The following is a 23,831-nucleotide window of genomic DNA, read 5'->3' on the forward strand; positions in this document are numbered from 1 at the left end:
ACCTACAATGTGATTGGCAAGGCTCTTGGCATGCCATTCATTTTGTTTCATAAAATTTATATACTGCTTGTTTTTTAAAAAATAACAACAACCACAACCTGAAAGCGGTTTACACATGTGAAGTATGGTATATGGTAGAGTGGAGAGCAACTGTATATGCCTGAATGCATGTGTTTGTAAGTGTGTGATGCAGCCAATGCAAGAGGCAAGGATGAGGACTTCCCATACTTGGGAATGTGCAATTGAATCTCATAAGCTCTGCCTAGGGCAGTTGCTCTGAGTTTTAGGGATGACAGCCATAGAGGGAAAACTCAGCATTTCAGTCCTGTGGGTGCTGCTCCTGATAATGAAAGTGATGATGGCTGACTGAATGGGTGAAAAGTTCTCCCTTTTGTAAGGTTTCAGACTTGATCTGTGCACATGGAAAGGAGGAAGCAGTTTGTTGAAGAAGAAGAAGAGGAGGAGGAGTTTGGATTTGATATCCCACTTTATCACTACCCGAAGGAGTCTCAAAGCAGCTAACATTCTCCTTTCCCTTCCTCCCCCACAACAAACACTCTGTGAGGTGAGTGGGGCTGAGAGACTTCAGAGAAGTGTGACTAGCCCAAGGTCACCCAGCAGCTGCATGTGGAGGAGCGGGGAAACGAACCCAGTTCACCAGATTACAAGTCCACCACTCTTAACCACTACACCACACTGGCACATAGAGGAGAACGGGAAGGGCTAATATGAGAGTTTGTAATTGTCCTTCCAGATGGGCTTCAAGATTATCATCTTGCCTACATGTGGGACAAATTCCAGCATGCAGGGAAGGGAACAAGCTTTATTTTACAAACCCCTAAGTGTCATAAATGAAGCCTACGAAGGCAGCAGCGCTTGTTTGGAGTCACACTCATCCCTAAGGAAACTCATCTAATGGGTCTTCCTGGTTGCCAGAGGGTTTATCAATGCAAGCACCCTTCTAGTCTCTGCAATCAGAAAGCCTGTTGTTGCATTGTGTGCCGCAAACTGGGTCAGGGCTACAGAGGGACTGGTCTTCTACTGCAATGCAAGCAAGACTGATGCCTTGATCCATTGCAACAGAACAAAAAAAAGTCAGGAGAAGCATTCTCCCGCCACATTTGGTATATGGCAGCTTCCTGTCTTCTAGGTGTAAGGATCCAGATATGGCAGAGGAGGAGCCAACAAGGTCAGGAGAGGCAGCTACAGAGGTTGCTGGACCCAGGTCCCAACTTTCAACTCGGCATTGAACCAGAACCCCAAAAGGCAGAGCCTCCAGGTTCTGCCAAGATACCAGAACCTTCAATGCCCAGAGACTTTGTGTTCCGCAATGCTTGTTTGTAGGCACAGGGCAAGAGACCAGCTCAGAACTGACCCAGTCTTTGCCTCCAGCCCCAGAGGTTGCCCCTTGAAGCTCTCCACTTTCCCAGGAACTGGCGGTGCTGCAATCAGTTGGATGTGCGATGCTATCAGGCAAGTTGTCTGCACCCAATGGACCTGTCCAGGGTCCTGAAAGGCTGTTCTTTTTTGTCCTCTTTCCTCAGGGATGGGGAACCTGTTCCCCAACAAAAAAGAGCACAAGAATATTAAGAAAGGCCCTGCTGGATCATGCCAATGACCCATCTAGTCCAGCTCCCTGTTCTCACAGTGGCCAACCAGATGCCGTTGGGAAGTCTGCAAACAGGGCCTGAACGCAACAGCACTTTCTCCTTCTGCAGTTTCCAGAAGGGTCTCCATTGTCTCCCAAGACACAAGAGATGCCAACCAACCAACTTATTATGTTCTTGTATTCTCCCACACAGAGAGCATCCATGGTGTCTCTTTCTCCCTTGTGGGTTCTCAGAGCTGAGCTGACAGTGAAGCTTCTCCCACGCTAAAGGCACCCACAGGGCGTATCTCCTGTGTGACTTTTCCTCCAATCCACCTAGGACTTCTCCCTCTTATGGGCTGAGTCATGAGGGCAGAGCTCTGAACAAAGCTTCGCTCCTATTTGCCATACTTAAAGCCATCTTTCTCCATTTATTTCATTCAGGGCGCTTGTGGCACTTTACTAGGGTGACTGGATGGGAAGGCAAAGCACACAACCGAGATATTTAAAGCACTTTTTAATCCCACCTCCAAAGTGTCTTTTGTTGTTGTTTAGTCGTTTAGTCGTGTCTGACTCTTCGTGACCCCGTGGACCAGAGCACGCCAGGCACTTCTGTCTTCCACTGCCTCCCACACTTTGGTCAAACTCATGCTGGTAGCTTCGAGAACACTGTCCCACCATCTCGTCCTCTGTCGTCCCCTTCTCCTTGTGCCCTCCATCTTTCCCAACATCAGGGTCTTTTCCAGGGAGTCTTCTATTCTCATGAGGTGGCCAAAGTATTGGAGCCTCAGCTTCATGATCTGTCCTTCCAGTGAGCACTCAGGGCTGATTTCCTTAAGAATGGAGAGGTTTGATCTTCTTGCAGTCCATGGGACTCTCAGCACCATAATTCAAAAGCATCAATTCTTCGGCGATCAGCCTTCTTTATGGTCCAGCTCTCACTTCCATACATCACTACTGGGAAAACCATAGCTTTAACTATATGGACCTTTGTTGGCAAGGTGATGTCTCTGCTTTTTAAGATGCTGTCTAGGTTTGTCATTGCTTTCTCCCAAGAAGCAGGCGTCCAAAACATTAAAAAAACAACAACAACCACACTAATAAAATATACAATTCAACAATGAAGCAAGGGTCAGCATCCATTCAACAAAGTGAGTAACTCAAATACCACTTTGAAGTGGCACTTAAGTGCTAGCAGTTTTACCGCCTGGATTATGGTTTGGGATTTCCGTAACTGAGCCCAGGATAAAAATTACATAAAAAACCATTTGCTGCAACACTCGTAAGTGGCCGCACTTGGAATACTGTGCACAGTTCTGAGCGCCGCTTCTCAATAAAAGGATATTGTACAGTTGGAAAGGGTGCAGGAATGACAACCAAAATAATTCAGGCAGGCATAGGCAAACTTGGCCCTCCAGATGTTTTGGGACTACAACTCCCATCATCCCTGACCACTGGTTCTGTTAGCTAGGGATGGTGGGAGTTGTAGTCCCAGAACATCTGGAGGGCCGAGTTTGCCTATGCCTGGATTAGGGGATTGGGGCAACTCCCCTACAAAGAAATATTACAACATTGGGGAGAGGGAATAAATAATTTTTGGGGTGAGTTATAAATAAGGGGAGGATATGACTGAGGGTTCTAAAAATATGTGTGATGTCAAGGAAGTAGATGGGCTACTCCCTTTGATAACTCAGGGTCATCCAATGGAACTGAATGGTATGAAATTCGGGGCCGATGGAAGCCTGTGCTTCTTCACAGGGCAGACAGCTGCACCGTGGAATTCACTGCAGTAAGATGCAGCGGTGGCTGCCAACTGGGACAGGTTTAAAAGAGGATTAGACAAATCCATGAAAGATAAAGCAATCAACGGATACTAGGAATGGAGTCTAATTTCCAGGCTCCCAGGCAGCAGGCCTCTGAAGATCAGTTGCTGGGGAGTGACAAGGGCTGTCATGTCCATGCCCTGCTTGTAGGTTTCTCATAGGCAGCTGGTTGGTCATTGTGAAGATCGGGAGGCTGAGAGCAGAGAGGCGTTTGTGGACTGAGGCAGCATGGCTCATTTCATGTTCTCTTTATGTTTATATATATAGAGAGAGAGAGAGCATGAAATGAGCCACACACTCTCCAACTGAGCTATCCAGCTGCTGTCCTGCTTACACATGGAAGATCGTTACAGGTAGGCAGCCGTGTTGGTCTCCCATAGTCGAAATAAAATAAACAAATTCCTTCCAGTAGCACCTTAGAGACCAACTAAGTTTGTTATTGGTATGAGCTTTCGTGTGCATGCACACTTCTTGGCTACGACGGGTCGCCAGAGGAGAAGGCATCCGTCTCTACCATTCGTGATAGTGTTCTTCCTTTTGGGGGGGGTCACTTTGGTGTATTCTTTATGCTGAAAAGCGAGACAGCCAAACCAAACCAGACCAGCTTTGCTCGTGGTCCAGAGCACCGATCCCACGACGAGCCTCAGCTCAACGCGCAGTTCAATCCTAAGAGCGCTTCTCAGAGGCAAGCTTAACCGGCTCCGATGGCCTTAAAAAGAAAAACTCTCCAGCCTCGCAGCATGAAAATGCACCGTGCGATTTGGTCCCCTTGCAGGCGCACGAGGCCATCTTACGGAGGCGGCCGGGCTGCGTGGAAAAGGCCCTTGCGCGCCCAGCTCAGCTTCCCGGGCCTCCCTTGTCCGTAACGCAACATGGCGCTTTCCGGCGGGTCTCTTCAAACCGTCCTTTGGAAGTATAATATCCTACCTTTCCCCCAAAAAATCACGTCCCGCGCCTGTCTGGAGACCCCCTCCCCGCCCCAAAGACCCCACGGCGGGCGCTGAAATGCGCGCTGCGCAAAAAGGGCCGCCCTGTTTGGAGACATGGAAAGCGCCATGCTGTACGGACGAGGGCCGGGCGCAAGGGAAGGGTGGTTTCCCTGGGGTGGGGGGGGAGGAAGGATTTCCGTTTCCGCTTGGGCGGGGGTTGGAGGAGGTTGCAGCTGGAGCTGGAGGTAAATAGAACGATTTTTTAAAAAATATATATTTTTTGGGGGGCCCCGTGGTTCCGGATTCCCTGCGCGCGCTTCCCCGGGAGGGGAACCCGGAGGCCGACGCAAAAGAGGGAGGGGATCCCCGCTGGAGGCGGCGCGTAGAGGCCCAGCGGGGAGAGGAGGGCGATGGCAGCTCGAGCCCGGGTTCAAAGGGGGGGGGTCTGGCAAGGGGGGGGTTCAGCCCCCGGAGAGGAAATGAGCGCTTATTTAAGCGGAGAGTGCCGCAAAATTAATAATAATAATAATAATAATAATAATAATAATAATAATAATAATAATAATAATAATAATAGTACTACTAATATTTATACCCCGCCGATCTGGCTGGGTTTCCCCAGCCACTCTGGGTGGCTCACAGCAAATATTCTTGGTTCAATTAGACATGTTTGGACTCTGCTTCTGCAGAGAGGAGGGCTGTTGAGGCATGCCCAATGCTTCATAGGATTTAAAAGGATTTGGAGATGGGCTGGGATGGTAGCACCAGGAAGGAAATTGGCAGGGGTGTGTGTGAGAGTGGTTGTCGTTTCTAGGCAGGTAGGGCAGTGGGATGTGTGTCCCGTCTCTTACTGCTTTATCTTCCATAATGATCAGAAGCCTTTCAAAAGTTATAGGAAAGCAGCTCTGAAGTTTATGCGGTTTTGATCTTGCAACTCACAACGCACAAAGAGAGAAGCAGTTTAGGTCACAGGCAAATTATCTTGGTCCTGATAGCTCCAGCAGGCACTATGTGTGTTCATAAATAAACAGCTGATCTGATAGGAACTGTGTGCTGTTGATTAGGAGCAGTAGATACACGACTGAGCTGTGTGTCTCCAGTCACATGAACAATAGAGTTATTATGGCAACATGTGTTCCCAGAAGCCTAGAAATGAGTTCTTGGCATCTAGCAATCTGGAAAATGTGGATTATCTATCTCAGGCACTGATTTGTTTAGGGTGGGAGAGAATCAACACTGATCAGGAACAAATTGTTAAATATTTAAATGTGATTAGAAATATTTTATCCATTGGGCTGCAAGCTCCCTGTGGCCTCTCCCACAACCTATTCCTATTCCTAGCTGTCATTGTGTTGATGCCTAGAAGAAAGCAATAAACATTTCTGGCAGCGCTTCAAACCTCTTATAGTTGTGGCAAGCGTGGCAATGTTCTTTATTGTGACATGTAACCATTGTGGCAAGAGATTATCTAGATACAGATCTGGTGGGTGTCTTCTGTTGTATGCTTGCGTCACTTTTTGTTGAAGCCAAAATAACATTTTCAGGTGCCAGAGGTACATAGGTCCGAATTAAATTCCTACGTATCGTTGCAATTTGTGGCGCAACCGGAATAAGATTGCAGATGTGTAAACGCAGCTGGCCGAGTGGGATGTAGCTTTGCTGTTTGCTGCCTTTTACAATATGCATTGTGACGCGAATGGCGCTGTGGGTTAAACCACAGAGCCTAGGACTTGCCGATCAGAAGGTCGGCGGTTCGAATCCCCGCGACGGGGTGAGCTCCCATTGCTTGGTCCCTGCTCCTGCCAACCTAGCAGTTCGAAAGCACGTCAAAGTGCAAGTAGATAAATAGGTACCACTCCCGCGGGAAGGTAAACGGTGTTTCTGTGCACTGCTCTGGTTCGCCAGAAGCGACTTATTCATGCTGGCCACATGACCCGGAAGCTGTACGCCGGCTCCCTCAGCCAATAAAGCGAGATGAGCGCCGCAACCCCAGAGTCGGCCACGACTGGACCTAATGGCCAGGGGTCCCTTTACCTTTACCTTTTTGCAATACGCATAGTTAACCAGTCTCCATTTTCATTTCCCCCCCCAGCCCAGCCTGCGCTTGACTGCTTCGGTTCTCTCGCCTTTGCTGCTGGATGCGGCCTTGGAGGAGGTGTCTTAAGGGTGTGCTGTAGATGAGGGGGTGGAGGATATGCCTGGTGGGGAATTTTCTCCACCCCCTCCGTGAGTGAGCAACTGCTGCTATGTGCCTCTCTCAGCGCCTCCAGGACTAAAGCCCTTTTAAGTTCCTCAAAGAATCGCCTGACATCCTTTCTTCCGTTCCGGGCAGCGCGTGGTCCCTGGAGGGTGCCCCATCGCTCTCCAGGCCAGCGCTGTAAATTTCCGCCTGCTTCCCTTGCCGCGCGTGCCAAATGCATCTTTGCAAACCCAGAAGCCCTGTGCCAATGGTCTGTGGATGGGCCTGGCGTTAGAATGGTGCCTGCATTTCTGTGACGAGGCCAAACCGCCCGGGTGAGGAGGCTGCAGAGGGGCGTTGGAGGCTGGGCATGGAGGACCCTGACCAGAGGTTGGTGCTGGGTATGAACATGGGTGATGGGCGGGAAACACCTCCCGGGGAGCTGAGGACGCCCACCGAAGAGGGAGAAGAGCAGAGGACACCCGTGCCTGAAGCCATCTGTGACGGTGGCAGCGGTGATGCCAAAACTTCCCAGAGGAAAGATGAGGAGCAGGAGGAAGAGGAGGAGCTTGACCCCCGCATCCAGGTAAGAAAATAGCTTTATTATTAATAATATTTTATTATTTTTACCCTGCCCATCTGGCTGGGTTGCCCCAGCCACTCTGGGCGGCTTCCAGTATATACAATCAAACATCAAACATTAAAAATTTCCCTAAACGGGGCTGCCTTCAGATGTCTTCTAAAAGTCAGATAGCTGTTTATTTCCTTGACATCTGATGGGGGGTGTTCCACAGGGTGGGCGCCACTACTGAGAAGGCCCTCTGCCTGGTTCCCTGTAGCTTCACTTCTCGCAGGGAGGGAACTGCCAGAAGGCCCTCAGAGCTCGACATCAGTGTCTGGGCTGAATAGTGGGGTGGAGACGCTTCTTCAGCTATACAGAGCCGAGGCCGTTAGGGGCTTTAAAAGTCAGCACCAACACTTTGAATTGTGCTTGGAAACCAGTACGATACTTCTTCCTGTATTCACTTGCCTGATGGCAGGCCTGGGAGGGGTTGCCATTCAGTTCTTCGGGGATTGCTCCATGTAAGCTTGCAATCTGGTTTGCTCTAAGGCTGTATTGAAATTGTGGACAGAAACCAGTTGAACTACTGTGACTCGCCTCTTGGCCCTTCTGCCAACGAGCCACTTAGCATTTCCAATCAAGCAGGAACAGAATGGCCCAATAGTTGTGTTTGTTTTTTCCCTTTGCCTCAGGGCTAGTTGCCAGCATTTTTGTTTTAGTAAATGCAAAAATTCCTTTGAGCAAAAGTAAGCAGCAGTCAGTTTGGCTCTTGGCACCCACCCAGCACAGCAACCCTGTGGAAGCTAAGTGGGTCCATTTACAGTCCTGGGATGAACTGGGGACCATTAGCATTATTTATTGGTTTTCATACCCCGCCCTTCTTCCCCAAGGAGCCCCCAAGGCGGCAAGCAAATACAGCATTTAAGAGGAAAAACAAGGCGGAAACATTCCAAAACAGTTAAAACCATTTCAGATAAAAACATTCTGAAAGCAATTACAGATGAAAATGCTTGTCTATCCAGTGATCATGGGGTTGCCAGGAACAGCATGCTTCAGCCACCAGGAAGCTCCCTGCCCTTTTCCAAGTAGTACATTTCCCCCAGGAAAAACACCTTATCCATCTATTTCTGGGGGAGATTACGGGAGCTTATTGCTATTTACAGGCCTGGCATTAAGAACCATGAGCAATTGCAACCCCTGGGCTGGTATGATGACCGCTGCCATCTTATCCTCCCCCAGCCCTTCTTGCCGTTTGGCACTACTGCAGAGAGGAAAGTAAATTCGGTGGGTGGATAAAGGTAAAGGGAGCCCTGACCATTAGGTCCAGCCGTGGCCGACTCTGGGGTTGCAGTGCTCATCTCACTTTACTGGCCGAGGGAGCCGGCGTACAGCTTCCGGGTCATGTGGCCAGCATGACTAAGCCGCTTCTGGCGGAACCAGAGCAGCACACGGAAACACCATTTACCTTCCCGCCAGAGCGGTACCTATTTATCTACTTGCACTTTGACGTGCTTTTGAACTGCTAGGTTGGCAGGAGCAGGGACCGAGCAACAGGAGCTCACCCCGTCGCGGGGATTCGAACCGCCGACCTTCTGATCGGCAAGTCCTAGGCTCTGTGGTTTAACCCACAGCGCCAGCAGTGTCCCAAGTGGGTGGGTACCACGCTTCAAATCTGCTGCCCAGTGGAAGGTAGGGACCGCATTCTGGATTTGTGTAGGGTTTTACTCCTTAGCCTTTTCTTCTCCCAGTGATAACCCAAAAGGCAGCGGAGTTTAGGACAAGAGTTTTCCTTCTCCCACCTTCCTAGGTTGATGAGCCCCATCTGCCCCTCACTTCCCTTTATAGCATGTGCAGAATGGCGCCTTGTATGTCTCCTTCCAGCAGCCAGGGAGGTGCCAAATGTATTGTCCTGCTTTCTGGACCACATCAGTGAGGCCGAGAGCGGGGTCTTGTCCTCTGGGCAGCTCAGGGCCTCCATAGACACTGCCCAGGCTTGCACCCCATGGCGGCCACTTCGGTGCTGCTAAGTCAGTGTTTTGACTTCACCCCCAGAGGCGCACTCCATTGTCTCTTGAGACTTCCTGGCATCTTGGGCGTCCCAAGGTGAGGAGGATGTTTTCGCTCTATTTTTCTTTTTTTGATAATTATTTTATTACTTTTCAATTACCGTAATCCAATAATAGCCTCATTATAACAATGCCAAATTAATAATACCAATCATTGAGATACCAAATTATACAGTTTAGATGGCCCCACTCCGCATGCTAGAATTGATAGTTTGATGATTTACTTTATTTCTGCGTTCGTAAATTTCAATTACGCTCCAGTCCAAATAACAATCCCTTATATTGCAACTGCAGTTTTAACAACTTCCATTCAGCATTAAACGATTTATGCAACATTAAATGATTTATATGCCTACAGGCGAAGCATTCAGACTCTCTCCTTGTTCTTCCTGTGTGTGGCAATTATTCTGTCCTGCAGTAATGTTTCTTCCTGTCCTTGTAATATATTATGCCTATCCGTTGCTGCTGTTCTCCATCATGCCTTGGGCTGACCTAGTGTCCCATTGTTGTTTCAGAAGTTCTCCATTGCTCCGTCCCTGCTTCATTGTTTTGCAACTTTAGCAGCAGGAGGGTGTTTTCTAGCCCTGCTACCTGAGATTCTTGAAGTCAAGGATGGGGGACCTTGTGTGGGCCTGCAAAAGGTTGCTGGACTACAACTCCCATCAATCCTGACCATTGACCATGCTGGCTGGGGTTGATGGGACTGCCAAGATGGCGGAGATTTCAAGACTGAACCTGAGTCCTTCTGAGTCCCTCTACATTCAGGAATAGGAATCGGAGGCCTGACTGTTTTTCTTTCCTGCCTTTCTTTCCATCTATTCATTCTCTGCTGCCTTAGATCCCCAGTTTATATATTCATATGCTCTATCTGTTAAGCAGAATATGTCCAGCAAGCAGCTGCATATACACTGGTGCCTCGCAAGACGAAAAGAATCCGTTCTGTGATTCTCTTTGTCTAGCGGTTTTTTCGTCTTGCGAAGCAAGCCCATTGAAGGATTAGCGGATTAACGCTATTAGTGGCTTTTAGCAGCTTATCTGCTGATCGGATCAGCTGATAAGCAGCTTAGCGGCTTAGAAAAAGGGGGGGAGGAAAAAAACCCCGCAGGAACTCGCAAGACATTGTCGTTTTGCAAAGCAAGCCCATAGGAAATTCGTTTTGCGAAGCACCTCCAAAACGGAAAACCCTTTCGTCTAGCGAGTTTCCCGTCTTGCGAGGCATTCGTCTTGTGGGGCACCACTGTAATTTTCCATCACTTATTGTGAGGGATGCAGGTTTCCTCTTAGTGACAATTTGCATGTGTTTATAGGTAGTGCCAGGTACATATGCCGACCCTTTTCAAGAGTTACAAAGCGCATAGTTAAACTGCGGGATTTGCTCTCGCAAGTGGCAGTGACGGCCACCAACGTGGATGGCTTTAAAAAAGGAGGAGGAGGATTCATTGATTATATTGTTTTTCACACTTGAAGTATCTCAGAGCATCTTATGTAATAAAAATAGTAATCACAAAAAAGATTAAAGCCAAATATAAAAACAGAAATGAAACTGGGACATGATGATTATGACAATTAATAAAATTTAAAAATAAATAAATAAGTGCTCATCTAAGAAAATATAGAAATCAACACATTCCACTTAAAAGCATTAGCACAAAAAGAGACACGGCTATCAATGGCTACTTGCCACAATGGCCACACTCTAACTTCACTGTTGGAGGCAGTAAACAGAGTATAATTGTAATAATAATACTGGTTTATCTACTTGCACTGGCGTGCTTTCAAACTGCTAGGTTGGCAGGAGCTGGGATAGAGCAACAGGAGCTCACCCCGTCGCGGGGATTCGAACCACCGACCTTCTATTTGGCAAGTCCGAGGCTCTGTGGTTTAGACCACAGCGCCACCTGCGTCCCTATTACAAGAGGGGAGTCTGTAGCAGTCATGTCTTGCTTCCAGGCGTCCCATTGGTTACTGGACTAGGATGAGCCAGTGGCTGGATCCAGCCACTTCTCTTGGCTTCTTATAAGCCTGCTAGGAAAGGGTTCAGGGGATGAAGGGGTGGAAGTTGTACAAATGTGTCCTCCTGCACTTTGCCGGTGCCTGTCTCTTGAGTCTGCCTTTCTCTCTCACCACAGGAGGAGCTGGAGCACCTCAATCAGGCCAACGAAGAGATCAATCGAGTGGAGCTGCAGCTGGATGTGAGTAAGGCAGTACCCTCAAAGCAATTTCAACATCACTTCTGAGAGCCAGTGTGGTGTAGTGGTTAAGAGCAGTAGTCTCGTAATCTGGGGAACCGGGTTCGCGTCTCCGCTCCTCCACATGCAGCTGCTGGGTGACCTTGGGCCAGTCACACTTCTCTGAAGTCTCTCAGCCCCACTCACCTCACAGAGTGTTTGTTGTGGGGAGGAAGGGAAAGGAGAATGTTAGCCGCTTTGAGACTCCTTCAAAAGGGAGTGAAAGGCGGGATATCAAATCCAAACTCCTCATCTTCTTTTGAACACTTCCTGCCTTCTGTCCCCTCCACGGAGGCTGTGTTATCCCTTGGCAAGTCAGCAGGCAGGGGTCCCCAGTTTCACTCGCCACCTGCACCGTGGCACGTTTGGTAGAGTGAACTGGGGAGGGAAATTGTCCCTGTAGTTACTTAAATGTATAGGGATTGCACTGAAAATTGCCCTTTCGTGTGGGGTAATTTGTTCCCTCTACTAACGTGAGGGTGAAATATAATTGCGGGAAAACAAAATAAAAGGAAAATACCCGCTAATAGGTACAACTCAGTTGAAGCTCACTCCAGTGTCTGTTTTCTGGCTTCTGTTTGGAGTCATGTGCAGCTCATCCTTCCCCATACAGACCTGCCTCATACTTAGAGGACCACGGATGTAATAAGGTTACCGTGCTTGTATCCAATGGCAATCAGCATGACCAAATTAGGTCCATTCATTTCAATGGGTCTGTTCTGAATATAAGTTACAGCCCCGTGTCTCAAGGCTGGTTGGTGGTTAGAGACTCCTGTTGTAGTGAAAAGAGTCTGGCCTCAACCAGAGCCAGGGCTTTTTCAGCTGTGGCTCCGATCTGGTGGAATGCTCTGTCACAAGAGACTAGGGCCTTGCAGGACTTGACATCTTTCCACAGGGCCTGCAAGACAGAGCTGTTCCACCAGGCCTTTGGCCAAGGCACAGTCTGACCCCCTCCTTTGGTAATCCTCACAGAACTCTAGCCCAATGGTTGCCATCAATTTGATTTGAACTGATTTTATAATGAATTGATTTTAGAATGCTGTATTATTTTACTGTTGTTAGCTGCTCTGAGCCCGGCTTCTGCTGGGGAGGGTGGGATATAAATAAAATATTATTATTATTATTAGTTGTGGTTGTCATAGGAGGGGCCTTGGGGGCCCAATCCGCTGCTCAGTGCAGGATCTGCAGAGTGCAGCTGCAGTATCTCTGACAGGCAGCTGTACAGCCTGCAGTTCAGTGCCTCCAGGAAAGGAGAGCTCACCACAACCAGTAGCAGTCTGTTCCACAGCCAAACACTGCCTAGCATTAGGAAGCCGCCTTCTGATATTTAGTCGAAATGTGATGGGGTCGTGTTTGCTGCCTGTTTGCAATCTGCAGCTTCGTGCACCAGCAGTGCACCGCCACCAGGGCCCCACGGATATGGGTGTGCGAAGTAGCCATGCGTTCCAGACACCCTGTGCGATCCGACCTTGTGCATATATGACTGATGCAGCGCTTGAGCTCTGTGGGGCCAGCCATGGCACTGCAGCAACCCGTAAAACCAGGCTTAAGCATGCATTTAATTCGGGCTGATTCCCTCGATGCTGACGTACTTTGCGCCGTTGGTTTCAACAGGAAGCCCGTACCACGTATCGGAGGATCTTGTCGGAGTCTGCCAGGAAGCTGAATGCTCAGGGCTCCCAGTTGGGGAACTGTATCGAGAAAGCACGCCCCTACTACGAGGCCAGGCGCTTGGCCAAGGAGGTATCTGTTAACATCTCCCTCTTTTTCACCCCTGAAGTTGCTACTATTCCTCGGCTGTTGTAGAGCAATAAATCTTTAAAGGATCTGATTTGGGGGTTCCGGAATTCTCTAAGCTTAATTTTGTGTCATAAATAGCCACAAGTCATTGCCAAAAATGGAAAGAAGCTGCCCCTATGAAAAGTCTCAGTAAACATTCCCTTAAAAGTCCACAGTGTGTCAGAAATAGTTTGCTCTTCCTTCTGAATTCCTGTTTTGCGCATTGAACGCCACTCTGCGCTTGCTCATATTTCATTGGGTGCCAGGATTGGACACCCAGCCTTCCACCCAAAGCTGCTTCTTGTGAGCAAGCACAGTGTTGACTGACGTAGGTGCCTTTTCCTTATTCGTTTTGGGCGGGGAGGCCTGCACCATATTGTGGGCCTTTCTGTTTTTATAGATGGCAGCCATTTTGCGTTGCCGCTCTCCCACAGTAGCCATTTTGTGACTGGTGCCCACGGCACTTTCTCAAAATTCTGCCTGGCTCCTCTATTGGCTGCTGACCCCTGTTCTGCTCCATCCCCCGTACCTAAGATTGGAGGCTAAAAGGAGTTGTCACAGGACAACTGATTTTATAAGCAGGATTTAAGCTGTTTTATGAATTATTTTGCGTAGGGGAGGAATGGATTGAAAGGCTCTTGGCAGGACCTTGGGTTTTTGAGCTGCTTCTGGCAGAAGGCCATTCTTTACCTGTGAGGAATGATGTAAACATAATGCTATCAGCAACACGTAATCCTGTTCCCAGCTTTAAACAGCTGGGCATATCCTGTCCAGAGTGGCTTACAGGAGTGTGGGGGACCAAAATCCACAATTAGCAGCTTCAGATAACAGGAATGTCAATGGATGACGTGGCAATGATGATGTGGGTGTCTGTCAACATGAATAACTGTATACAAAACAAAACAAAATAGCCGACTTGCACTTAATTAAAACCCTACCCTGTCAGCAGTGTTAGAAACTCAGATATATAATCTAATTGCCAAATGGCACTTTAAACCTAGGTTACGGTCACCACAGTGGGATGGAGTCCCCCCCCCCCCCGTATGGGGTATTATTATTATTATTATTTATTAATTTTCGTTTCTATACCGCTTTATATTTTAAAGAACAAATCTCAAAAGGGGTTAACCACACATTAAAACATCAAATAAACATCCAGAATAAAACAAATTCAAACTTCAAGGAAAATATTTCAGATCCTTCTCCCCAGTCGCCAGCCTGGCATCCAGAGATCTCTGCATGGTTGCAATTGGTTGCAAAATGCTCCTGGCGCCTGGCTAATTTCTTTTTCTTTTTTTAAAAATAATATTTATTGCTTTTAAAAGTTACAAAAAAGTAGAAAAAAGAGAGAAAAAACAAAAAAGAAAAAAGAAAGAGAAAAACAATACAATATATAAACAATACAAGCCCACCCTAAACCCATTGAACTAAACACATAAACAAAGCAAGACAAAAACAATTTAAAAACATCCCTCCTTTTCCATACTCTGTCCTTCATTCCCTTGTTTCCTCGACTTCCTCACACCTCCCTTCTTGTATCCCGCTTCTAGTACTTGTTTCAGCAAATCCTTTCCATCTTTCTCTATTTTCTGTCATATTATGAATAACATATTCTTTAACCTTATTTCCCATTAACGGTTGATTACTTATATACACCCAACTTCTTATAGCATTTCTGCTAAATCCATAAAATATCATTCCACCATTTTTCTGACAGTCATTACTTTAACAAAATTTCTAAATAAACACTTTAAATTTTCCATTAATCTTCCACTATCTCCTCTCCCTGGCTTCGGATTCTGCCAGTCCTTTCCGTCAGTTCCATATAATCCATCAACCTGGTGCCCTTATATCCGAGGCTCTTAAATCTCTTCCAAGTCCCTTCTGCAGGTCTTCTTCATATTCTTTGATGCTCAGGAGCAAATCTCGGGAAAACTCCAGCCTAGCAATACTTTTGTTCCTTCTGGACAGTTCAGCCAAATTTCCAAAGTTAAAAGTAAAGTCCATAAAGTGTTTCAGAACGTATTTCAGGATTCCTCCAATTCTAGCGACCCCCAAAACTTCAAACTCCTCCAAGCCCAGGTCCATGTCCCAAAAGTCAGTCAATCCCTGGATAGAGGGTTCTTTCCAACTTTCCTTCTTCAATCCAAGCCAGGATCCTAGCCTCAAAATTTGACTTTTGCTAGATTCAGTCATGAAAGACCTCAATTTATAATCCTCAATCTGCTTCTGAGAAATTAAGGATCCCGCTTGTACTACTTTTGGTTTCACATCATCAGCTTTCTCCTTTTTCTCCACCATTTTCACATCATCAGCTTTCTCCTTTTCCTCCACCATTTGTCCAACCAAGATATGTTCCTGTACCCAATCCTGAGTTGTTTCTGTATTGACACTCACTTTTTGATTCAAATTAATCACGTTCCGTTCCAAGTTGTCAATTTTAGAGATCGTGTCATCTGTCTTTTTATGGAGCTGTTCCAGTGAGTAGTTTATCTTGTATAATACAGTCACAATGGCTTCTCCTATCAACATTTTGAGTGATCCAAGGTCAGACTCTATTTTTCAGAATCTTATCTTGCAGCTGGAGCTCTCCCTGTTGCGCTCCTGTAACAGTTTCACATGCTCCCTCTAGAGGGAAACAGTCTCCGTTTGTATCAATTCTTTCAAACACAACTCAAGCAAGTAACAATAGTTTCAATTTTTGGTTACTTTTTCCTCCATTTTTAAATGCAGAAGAGGACAATGGAGACAGTGCCTTTCTTATTTTAGCTAGCTGTCAAATCCGTTCTGTCAATAAACATTCCCCGAACGTCATCTGGCAGCCCTTTTCCAGGTTCAGAGCAGTGGCAATTTAATTTTGACTCTCTTCTGCAGGCACACTAAATCCAAAACTTCCCCTCTCTTCTCCTGCTTCCAAGAGGGGTTATATATTCTTGTCCGGTGGGAATTTAATCCTTTATCAAAAGCTTTTGAAGACTTTAGCTTGTAATGTCTTTGCTTCAATCTATTTACAAAACGGGAGGCGGACTTCCTGTTTAGAGCCTTCCCGCTTCAGCGCCAAATTAAAGTGTTTCAAGGTCCAATTTTCCGTTCTACTCACGGGTAGTCGTTTAAAATCCAATTGTCCACAGGAAAAAGAGCGCTCTCCGGCAACAGCAATGCGGCTTCACTCCGTGAAAGAAGCGGTCGATTCAAAGCACCGCACGGCTCACCCCACGTCACTCCGGATCCCCAAAACAGGGTTTCCCCGCGAGTAGGGGGTCGCAAATGGTGCCAGCCGAATCCTAGGTTCACAGGCTTCTCCCGCCTGTGATTTCTATGGGTCTCCGCCTTCACCGTGGCGGTCAGACCCTGCTTTTCACGGAGCAAATTCCTCCCGATCGGAGGAATTCAGCCATTGACGGAGGCGCCTCCCCGTAAGTCTTCGCGCCTGGCTAATTTCTAACACTGCCTGTCAGTGAAGAGGTATTCTGTTGCAGGCTCTTTTCTGCTACGCTAATTTTATATATGAAGAGAGCTGCTTTATTTAAAGTAAGAGAGAAGTCAAACATGCCACCTCCGTGTCTGAAGTGGTACACCCCAGCAAGAGCTACGCTGTGCAATTCTTTTCCCTGCGTGTTTCTAGTCTCCACCTTTCCCTTCTCTCTACGTCCAATGTGGTGCCCTCAGGATGTTGTTGGGCTAAATCTCCCATCATGCCTTACCGCTGGGGCTGATGGGAGTTGGAGTCCAACAGCACCCAGAGGTGGCCTCACATCGGCTACCCCTGCTCTAGCTAGTGTGTGTGAGAGAATTGGGGCGAGGGAGTGCTTAAAACAAGGGGAGAGGGCGCGCGCGTGTGTGTTCTGGGGGGAAACAAAAGCTTGGGGGATTTTTAATGGAATTTTTGTTTGTGTTGCGTTTCTCTCCTCCACTCACTACAGGCACAGCAAGAGACCCAGAAGGCTGCCCTGCGGTACGAGCGAGCCGTCAGCATGCACAACGCGGCCCGGGAGATGGTTTTCGTGGCTGAGCAGGGGGTCATGGCTGACAAAAACAGGCTGGACCCCACCTGGCAGGAGATGCTCAACCATGCTACGTGCAAGGTGAGGGGGAAGGCCTGCAGGAATCAGGAGCCTGCAACCCTGCGGATGTTGTCAGACTCCTGTCTCCCATCAGCCCCCAGCCAGATTCAGGGAAAGGCTGCAAGTCCCCAAATGGAGTAGTGGTCTGGAGTCACGGGAGGTTGAAGGCCCGTTGCTATTTCTGGAGCAGGGTCCGTCCCTGTCTCCGGCATCTTAGAGCCACCCAGTCAGCATGGAAGGGGAGCTTTTTAGTCTTTGGATGCCCCAAAGCTAGGATTCGGGGATGCTGGAAGCGCAAGGTGCTTCCGTTTCAAGACAACGGTGTGTGAGTTCTGTGATGTTCAGTGGAACTTCATGGAAAACGCAGCTCAAAGCGCTCTTAAGGAAGATATGGAGCACTCCAAATCATGTGCCTGTGTACATGCACAGAAAACAGCAGATCTAGCTGAAAGGCAACACATGGAGATCTGCACCGATTGTTGCAGGGCACCTCTCTGTATAATTATCAGATTATTGTCTAATCTTAGAAGAGGGTTTGACTGTGAATATCATAAAAAGACCCTGCACTCCTGAATTTTCCACTATGTCGCTGGATACAGACCATACCATCCAACACTTTTATTTTATTTTATTTTATTTTATTTATTTGTACTCTGCCCTTCTGACTGGGTTGCCCCAGCCACTCTGGGCGGCTTCCAGTATATACAGAAACATAATAAAACATCAAACATTAAAAACTTCCCAACACAGGGCTGCCTTCAGATGTCTTCTAAAAGTCAGATAGTTGTTTATTTCCTTGACATCTGACGGGAGGGTGTTCCACAAGGTGGGTGCCACTTACCGAGAAGGCCCTGTGCCTGGTTCCCTGTAGCTTCACTTCTCGCAGGGAGGGAACAACCAAAAGGCCCTTGGAGCTGGACCTCAGTGTTCAGGCTGAGCGATGGGGGTGGAGACGCACCTTCAGGTATACACAGGGCTGAAGTTAGTAAGGTTGGCAGAGTCCACACACCACTCACATCTCTGCCAACTGCAGGAAGAGGGAAAGAGGAATGGCAGATGAAGATGATGAACTTTTCGGAGCTAACCGACCTGACTGGAAGAGTCCGTGACCAGAAGGAGGAGGAGCACCACCAGGAAGAATGGAAGAACTTCAAAGATTATTTACTTAAATATGCTAAGATAAATTAATTAGAAATACTTGCAAAAAAATAGATAGGCTAAGGATTTAAATATGTGAAGTTACAGAATATTATGTTTAAAGCAAAGATGGAAAGAAACAAAGATGTTAAGAGGATTAAGTAAATTTTATGAGATTTTGTTTTGGAAATCCGTTACAATGATATATAATGAAATTCAGTCAAGGGAATTTGAGGAAGTCTCTCAACAATGTTATTAAGATTGGATTAAGTACAGTTATGATGTATGTTTGTTTTTTAGTTTAAAATTTTGGGAAATTAATTTTAAAAATGGGAAAAAATAGAGGAAGAGGGAAAGAATTGGTTGCTGGGGAAGACAAAGTGACTGCAGAGTGGGTGGGAGGTTGTTCCCAGTGTGAGCTTTCAAGACCTAGAGAGCATCCTCGCTCTGACTTGCCCCTTTCCCGCCCTTCAGGTGAACGAGGCCGAAGAGGAGCGCCTGCGAAGCGAACGGGAGCACCAGCGCGTCACCCAGCTCTGCCAGCAGGCCGAGGCCAAGGTGCAGTCGCTGCAGAAGTCCTTGAAGCGGGTCATTGTGAAGAGCAAGCCCTACTTTGAGCTGAAGGTCCAGTTCAACCAAATCCTTGAGGTGAGACCTTCCTCTGGGTCCTAGGACTTGCCCTACCCAGGCAGCCTTTGTGCCCCTAACAAATGACAGCTCCCAGAATCCTTTGGAGGGGGGATCTGCCACTGTTTGAAGTGAGTGCCTGAGGGTTTAAATGCATGGTATGTTGAAAGTGTTGTCTATAAGAATAAAATAAAAGTATTATAAATTAGTTTGGAGATGGTACCGTATTTTTCGCTCTATAGGACGCACTTTTTCCCCTCCAAAAATTAAGGGGAAATGTGTGTGCGTCCTATGGAGCGAATGCAGGCTCCTTAGCTTCAGTGATAGCAACGCGAAGCCTCCGAAGCGCAGAGGGAGAGCTCCCTTCGTGCTCCGGAGGCTTTGCGTTGCTTTCGCTGAAGCCTGGAGAGTGAGAGGGGTCGGTGCGCACTGACCCCTCTCGCTCTCCAGGCCTCAGGGGTAGCTGCCTGAAGCCTTCGGAGCGCAGCGCAAGTTCCCGCTGTGCTCTGCAGGCTTCAGGTTCCTTTCACTGAAGCCAGGAGAGCAAGACTCTCCTGGCTTCAGCAGAGAGGGAGAGCTGCGCAGCGCCCCTTCAGCCAAGCGGGAGGAGAAATGGAAGGGGCTCCATTTCTCCTGCCACTTCACTGAAGGGGCGCTGAGCAGAGAGGGGGAGATTTTTTTTTCTTGTTCTCCTCTAAAACAAGGTGCATCCTATGGTCCGGTGCGTCCTATAGAGCGCAAAATACGGTATCAGAATAAATCAAACAAGCAAGGAATATTTGGTGTTATGTTGGAGGGGATGCCAGGCAGCAGGGAATTATGTTCACATGTGGTGGGGGTGTAAATATGTACATTTTTTATTGGCAAAGGGTGTTTAAGGAGATAACAGAAATAAATCACTGGGTTAAAGCTGATCGAAAGTCCAGAGGTAGCATTATTATCAATTTACAATGGAGTGGAAGGTTCGCAGGCTGTGAAGGACTCGCTCATAAATTTATTGACAGCTGCAGAAATTATTACAGCTAGGAAGTGGAAGGGGCAAGCAGAATATAAAATAGAAGAATGGTATAAAGAGGTGTGGGATATAGCTATTAATGATAAATGAACCCATGCCATTAAGGCAGGATGTGGAATATGCAGGAGAAATGAGTGTGAGAAGACATGGAAGCTGTTTGTAGAATGTGCACTGTTAAAAGGGAAAGGGGTCAAACCATCGCAAGAGGTGTTGAAATTTTGGGAGGTTGGATAGTTACAATGGAATGGTCTCGTGGGTGAGGTACACATTTTTATTCTTATTTATTTATGATTACAGTGGTACCTCAGGTTACATACACTTCAGGTTACAGACTCCGTTCACCCAGAAATAGTGCTTCAGGTTAAGAACTTTGCTTCAGGATGAGAACAGAATTAGCTAAAGTGCTCCTTCAGGTTAAGAACGGACCTCCGGAACGAATTAAATACTTAACCTGAGGTACCACTGTATTACTTTGTCAAAGTAAAATAAATGAAATGAAATGAAATGAAAGCATTTCCAGAAAAAGAAAAAAAAAGCCTGGTTGGTGTGCATGTTGGCCAAATGCTTCACCTGTTCCTTCTCTGCCGTGCAGGAGCACAAGGCCCGGGTGACGTCCCTGGAGCAGCAGGTGGGCCAGGCCAAGATGCGCTACTCTGTGGCCTTGCGGAACCTGGAGCAGATCAGTGAACAGATCCATGCCCGGAGGCTCCAGCGCCTGGTGGGCCGGAGGGCTTCCCCGGTGGGCGCTGAGGCCAGCCCAGCGCTGCTCTACGGGGCGGCGGCGCTGCCTCCTGAGCCAGCCGCCTCCGCCGACACGCTCTCGGTGCTCAGCTTCCAGACCATTGCCTCCGACCTGCAGAAATTCGACTCGGTGGAGCACCTGCTGGGGCTGTCCGACGCCGCCAGCCTCAACAGCGACGAGCTGGAGGAGCGGGAGCAGCGCCGCGAAGCCCAGCCCCACCCCTTCAAGCACCACCGCAGCATCAGCCTCTGACGTGCCCCCATCACCCCCCTCTGCTGCAGTCCCTTTCGCCCCCGACCTCCTGGGGAAATGGGGAGATGGAGGGGTCAGGCACAAAAGGAATGATCACGCAGAGAAAGGCAGGTCTTGGGAGCGCATTGGTTATGCTGGGCCCGTCTGCTGAAGTGCGGTCTGTGGGGCTGAATTTCCCCCGCAATTTGCAGCCTTTGGCGCAACCCAGACGCCCTGCCATCCTCTGCGTACCCAGGCCCCAGTTGCTTGGAAACTTCGAGCATTTTGCTGGCCCCCATTCATCGAGCCCCCATTTCCCCCGCCCTTTATTTCCCCCTCTCCCCTCCCCACCAGCACGCACCTGTTTCCTGGGAGCAGTGTATGGTGCGGACAATTCTGCGCCCCTGCACATTTCACCTTAGGTTTGTTGGCTTATTAGCGACGCCATCATCTTTCTCCAGGTGGGCTGGAGTGCTTGAAACGGAGGGAAGGAAAGCAGGGAAGGCTGCAGGAAGGAAACAACGCTGCTGCTTCGTTCTCGCTCTTTTTACATGATTTGTTTTGGGTGGCTGAGTAAGTGTTGAGAAGACGACTTTTTAAAAACCTCTGCATTTTAGAGAACCTCCCCAGTCTGCTTTCATTGGATTGCCACCACAGACTGCGATATAGAAAAATATCCTTTTTTAAAAAAGAAACGGGACTCTTGCGCTCCCTATGGGGCTTTTTTTGACATACACTACAGTATAATGAGGCATGCCATTCATTTATCTCGCCCCAGCAACAGATATATAACGGCGGGCACCAGTCTCTTTATAGCTTCTCCAGCGTGTAGACACGTGATCTGCTCTCGGTGTAGAAGCTGGGGACAGAGACTGGCAGCCTGAGGGTGCCTTTCAGCGCTACCGCGTGAGAAGACAGACGGCGGGAGGCTCCCTCCACTGAGACATCTCCTACCTATCTAACCCACTTGGTACATCCCTGTTTGCCCCAGTCAAAAGATGGGAGGCACTTTTGCTCCATGGCGATGACATTTGCACTAATTTAAGTAGCAAAAGGTGGGTCTGGAAAGCCTTTCTCTCTTCTCCCTCCTCAGTGGTCTCCACAGGCCCCCGTGTCTCTGTTTTCTGGGGATGGGGGCGGTTTTGGCCTCTCAGAACAAATTTGCTAGACCTTGGCTGTGATGAGAACCAGTTGCTGGTTTGAGGCAGCCTGATAGCGACTCTGTGTGTGTGCGTGTGGGTGTTTGTATGACCGGCTTCTGATGTGTATTTTATTTAAAGTAAAGTTTATGCCCTATCAAAAGAACCTTTCCTCTCTCTCTTTCTGTTTGGTGTTTGGTTTTTTGCCAAGTACACACAGATCCCATATTCAGTTGCTCATTATGCACAAATTCACTTATCCAAACTTGAATTAACACCCAAACCTCACTTATACACACCATAGATTCAGAAATCCAAACAGCCAGACCTGCATGTAGTACTGTAAACAAATAAGCAACCTTAAACGAGTCTCATTTTTGTGTGTGCAGTCGTTTTGCCAGAAACCATGAGGTGGGAAGGGGAGGTAAGGGGATAGATCAGACAAATGAGAGCATTTCCCCCTTGTTTGCCTTTTGTAAAGTTTCAGAGGGTTTTCCCACCCCCCTCACACTGGGGTTGAAATTCTATGGTCGGGAACACATTAAAAATTTCCCCATAGGAATAAATGGAAATCATTGACTCATTATGCAAACGCTCACCTAACAAATGATTTCCTGAGAAATCGTTTGCACTGCCTACCCACCAAGTCAAGGTGCCCAAAGCCAGGCAAATTGTTTTGGCACTTGGTGCAGAAAATCCTTCAAACGCCTCTCCCTGGTCCCCCGGCAGTAAAAATATATTCATATATTGTCGTATACTTAAGAGTTTGCTGACACAAATCCTGCAACCCGATTCTTGTGCAGCACTGTTGTTGAGCTTTCTTTAAATAGCTGTGTTTCTGTGCTTGCTCATGTCTTTCTGAAATTACCCCTGACCTTCCTAGAAAGACCACCTTCACCTTCCGGTTTCTGCACAAAAGCATTCTTAATCAGTACTGGTTGTATAACAAACTTCCGGTCTTGTTCCCAAAAGGAAGAAACTAATGAAGCGCACAAGATGTTAGGTTCATTGCATTTCACACCCATATAAGCACAGTGTTCTCCACAAAAGCAATAGAATGACATTTCCAAGTTGATCTGGGAGTACGGGCGATGAGTGTGTGTGACAAAAGCAAAGGAGCATATACAATAAAAGATAGAAATCTCAGTATCACTGTTATTTGCCTCCTAATATTGCAGCACTAATACCTCAGTGGCCTCCCTCACAGAGAGAGCCTGGCCCATAATTCCAGCTGCAACCTTTGGGATGTTCCTGATGAGCGGACAGATAAATTATTTGTTTTAGTCCCCACATTGAAATATCTGGGTGAAGTCTCAAGGCGGCTTTAGGAGGGTGCAGTCCAGCCAAAGGGCCCCATCTTCCTACGTCCTTTGAGGAACAAATGGGGGCTCACCTCACACTGCTCGGAAGAGGGCAGAAGTGTAAGGAGGACCCCAAATTCTTCAAGCAAAAATGTTCCAACCATTGCAGTATGTATCACTTGACATGCCAACCAACAGTTCCTCCAGACAGGGCGATTCCCTCTTCGGTGAAGCAGCATATTGCCTATCAGTATTTACAAAAGGGTAATGTTTTTCAGTCCGAGGGCCACATGAGCTTCTGGGGGCCACATGGCAGTGATGGGCGGGGCCACTTCTTCACATGAACACATTAGAGACATTCAGAGTTCAAGGGCATAGTCCAGTCCGACAAAGACGTGAGGAAGGTGCAAAGCAGGGCTGG

The 23,831-nt window shown here is 47.8% G+C and overlaps 1 protein-coding gene across 2 annotated transcripts; it reads left to right on the plus strand.

Moving 5' to 3' along the window:
- The first annotated feature begins 4,516 nt into the window (after positions 1-4,516).
- Positions 4,517-22,275, plus strand: SH3BP5L (SH3 binding domain protein 5 like). Of its 2 annotated transcripts, XM_081183188.1 has the most exons (8): positions 4,517-4,585; positions 6,433-7,105; positions 9,663-9,788; positions 11,277-11,339; positions 12,990-13,118; positions 17,078-17,239; positions 18,830-19,003; positions 20,590-22,275. In XM_081183188.1, exons 2-8 carry the CDS (start codon positions 6,890-6,892, stop codon positions 20,989-20,991), a joined length of 1,272 nt encoding a protein of 423 aa, XP_081039314.1. In that variant the 5' UTR covers positions 4,517-4,585; positions 6,433-6,889; the 3' UTR covers positions 20,992-22,275. The 2 variants fall into 2 exon arrangements, with proteins under 2 accessions (XP_081039314.1, XP_081039315.1); XM_081183189.1 differs by lacking the exon at positions 9,663-9,788.
- The last annotated feature ends 1,556 nt before the right edge of the window (positions 22,276-23,831 follow it).

The sequence above is a fragment of the Podarcis bocagei genome (assembly GCF_964188305.1).
Source record: "Podarcis bocagei genome assembly, chromosome: 2".
Lineage (NCBI taxonomy): Eukaryota > Metazoa > Chordata > Lepidosauria > Squamata > Lacertidae > Podarcis > Podarcis bocagei.

Bases quoted from the DNA above. Each gene is read 5' to 3' on its own strand.
- SH3BP5L (XM_081183188.1), top strand. From the start codon at position 6,890: ATGGAGGACCCTGACCAGAGGTTGGTGCTGGGTATGAACATGGGTGAT. The intron at 9,789-11,276 runs GTTGCTGGACTA...CTCTCACCACAG, and splicing joins CTTGTGTGGGCCTGCAAAAG to GAGGAGCTGGAGCACCTCAA. The intron at 17,240-18,829 runs GTGAGGGGGAAG...CCCGCCCTTCAG, and splicing joins TCAACCATGCTACGTGCAAG to GTGAACGAGGCCGAAGAGGA.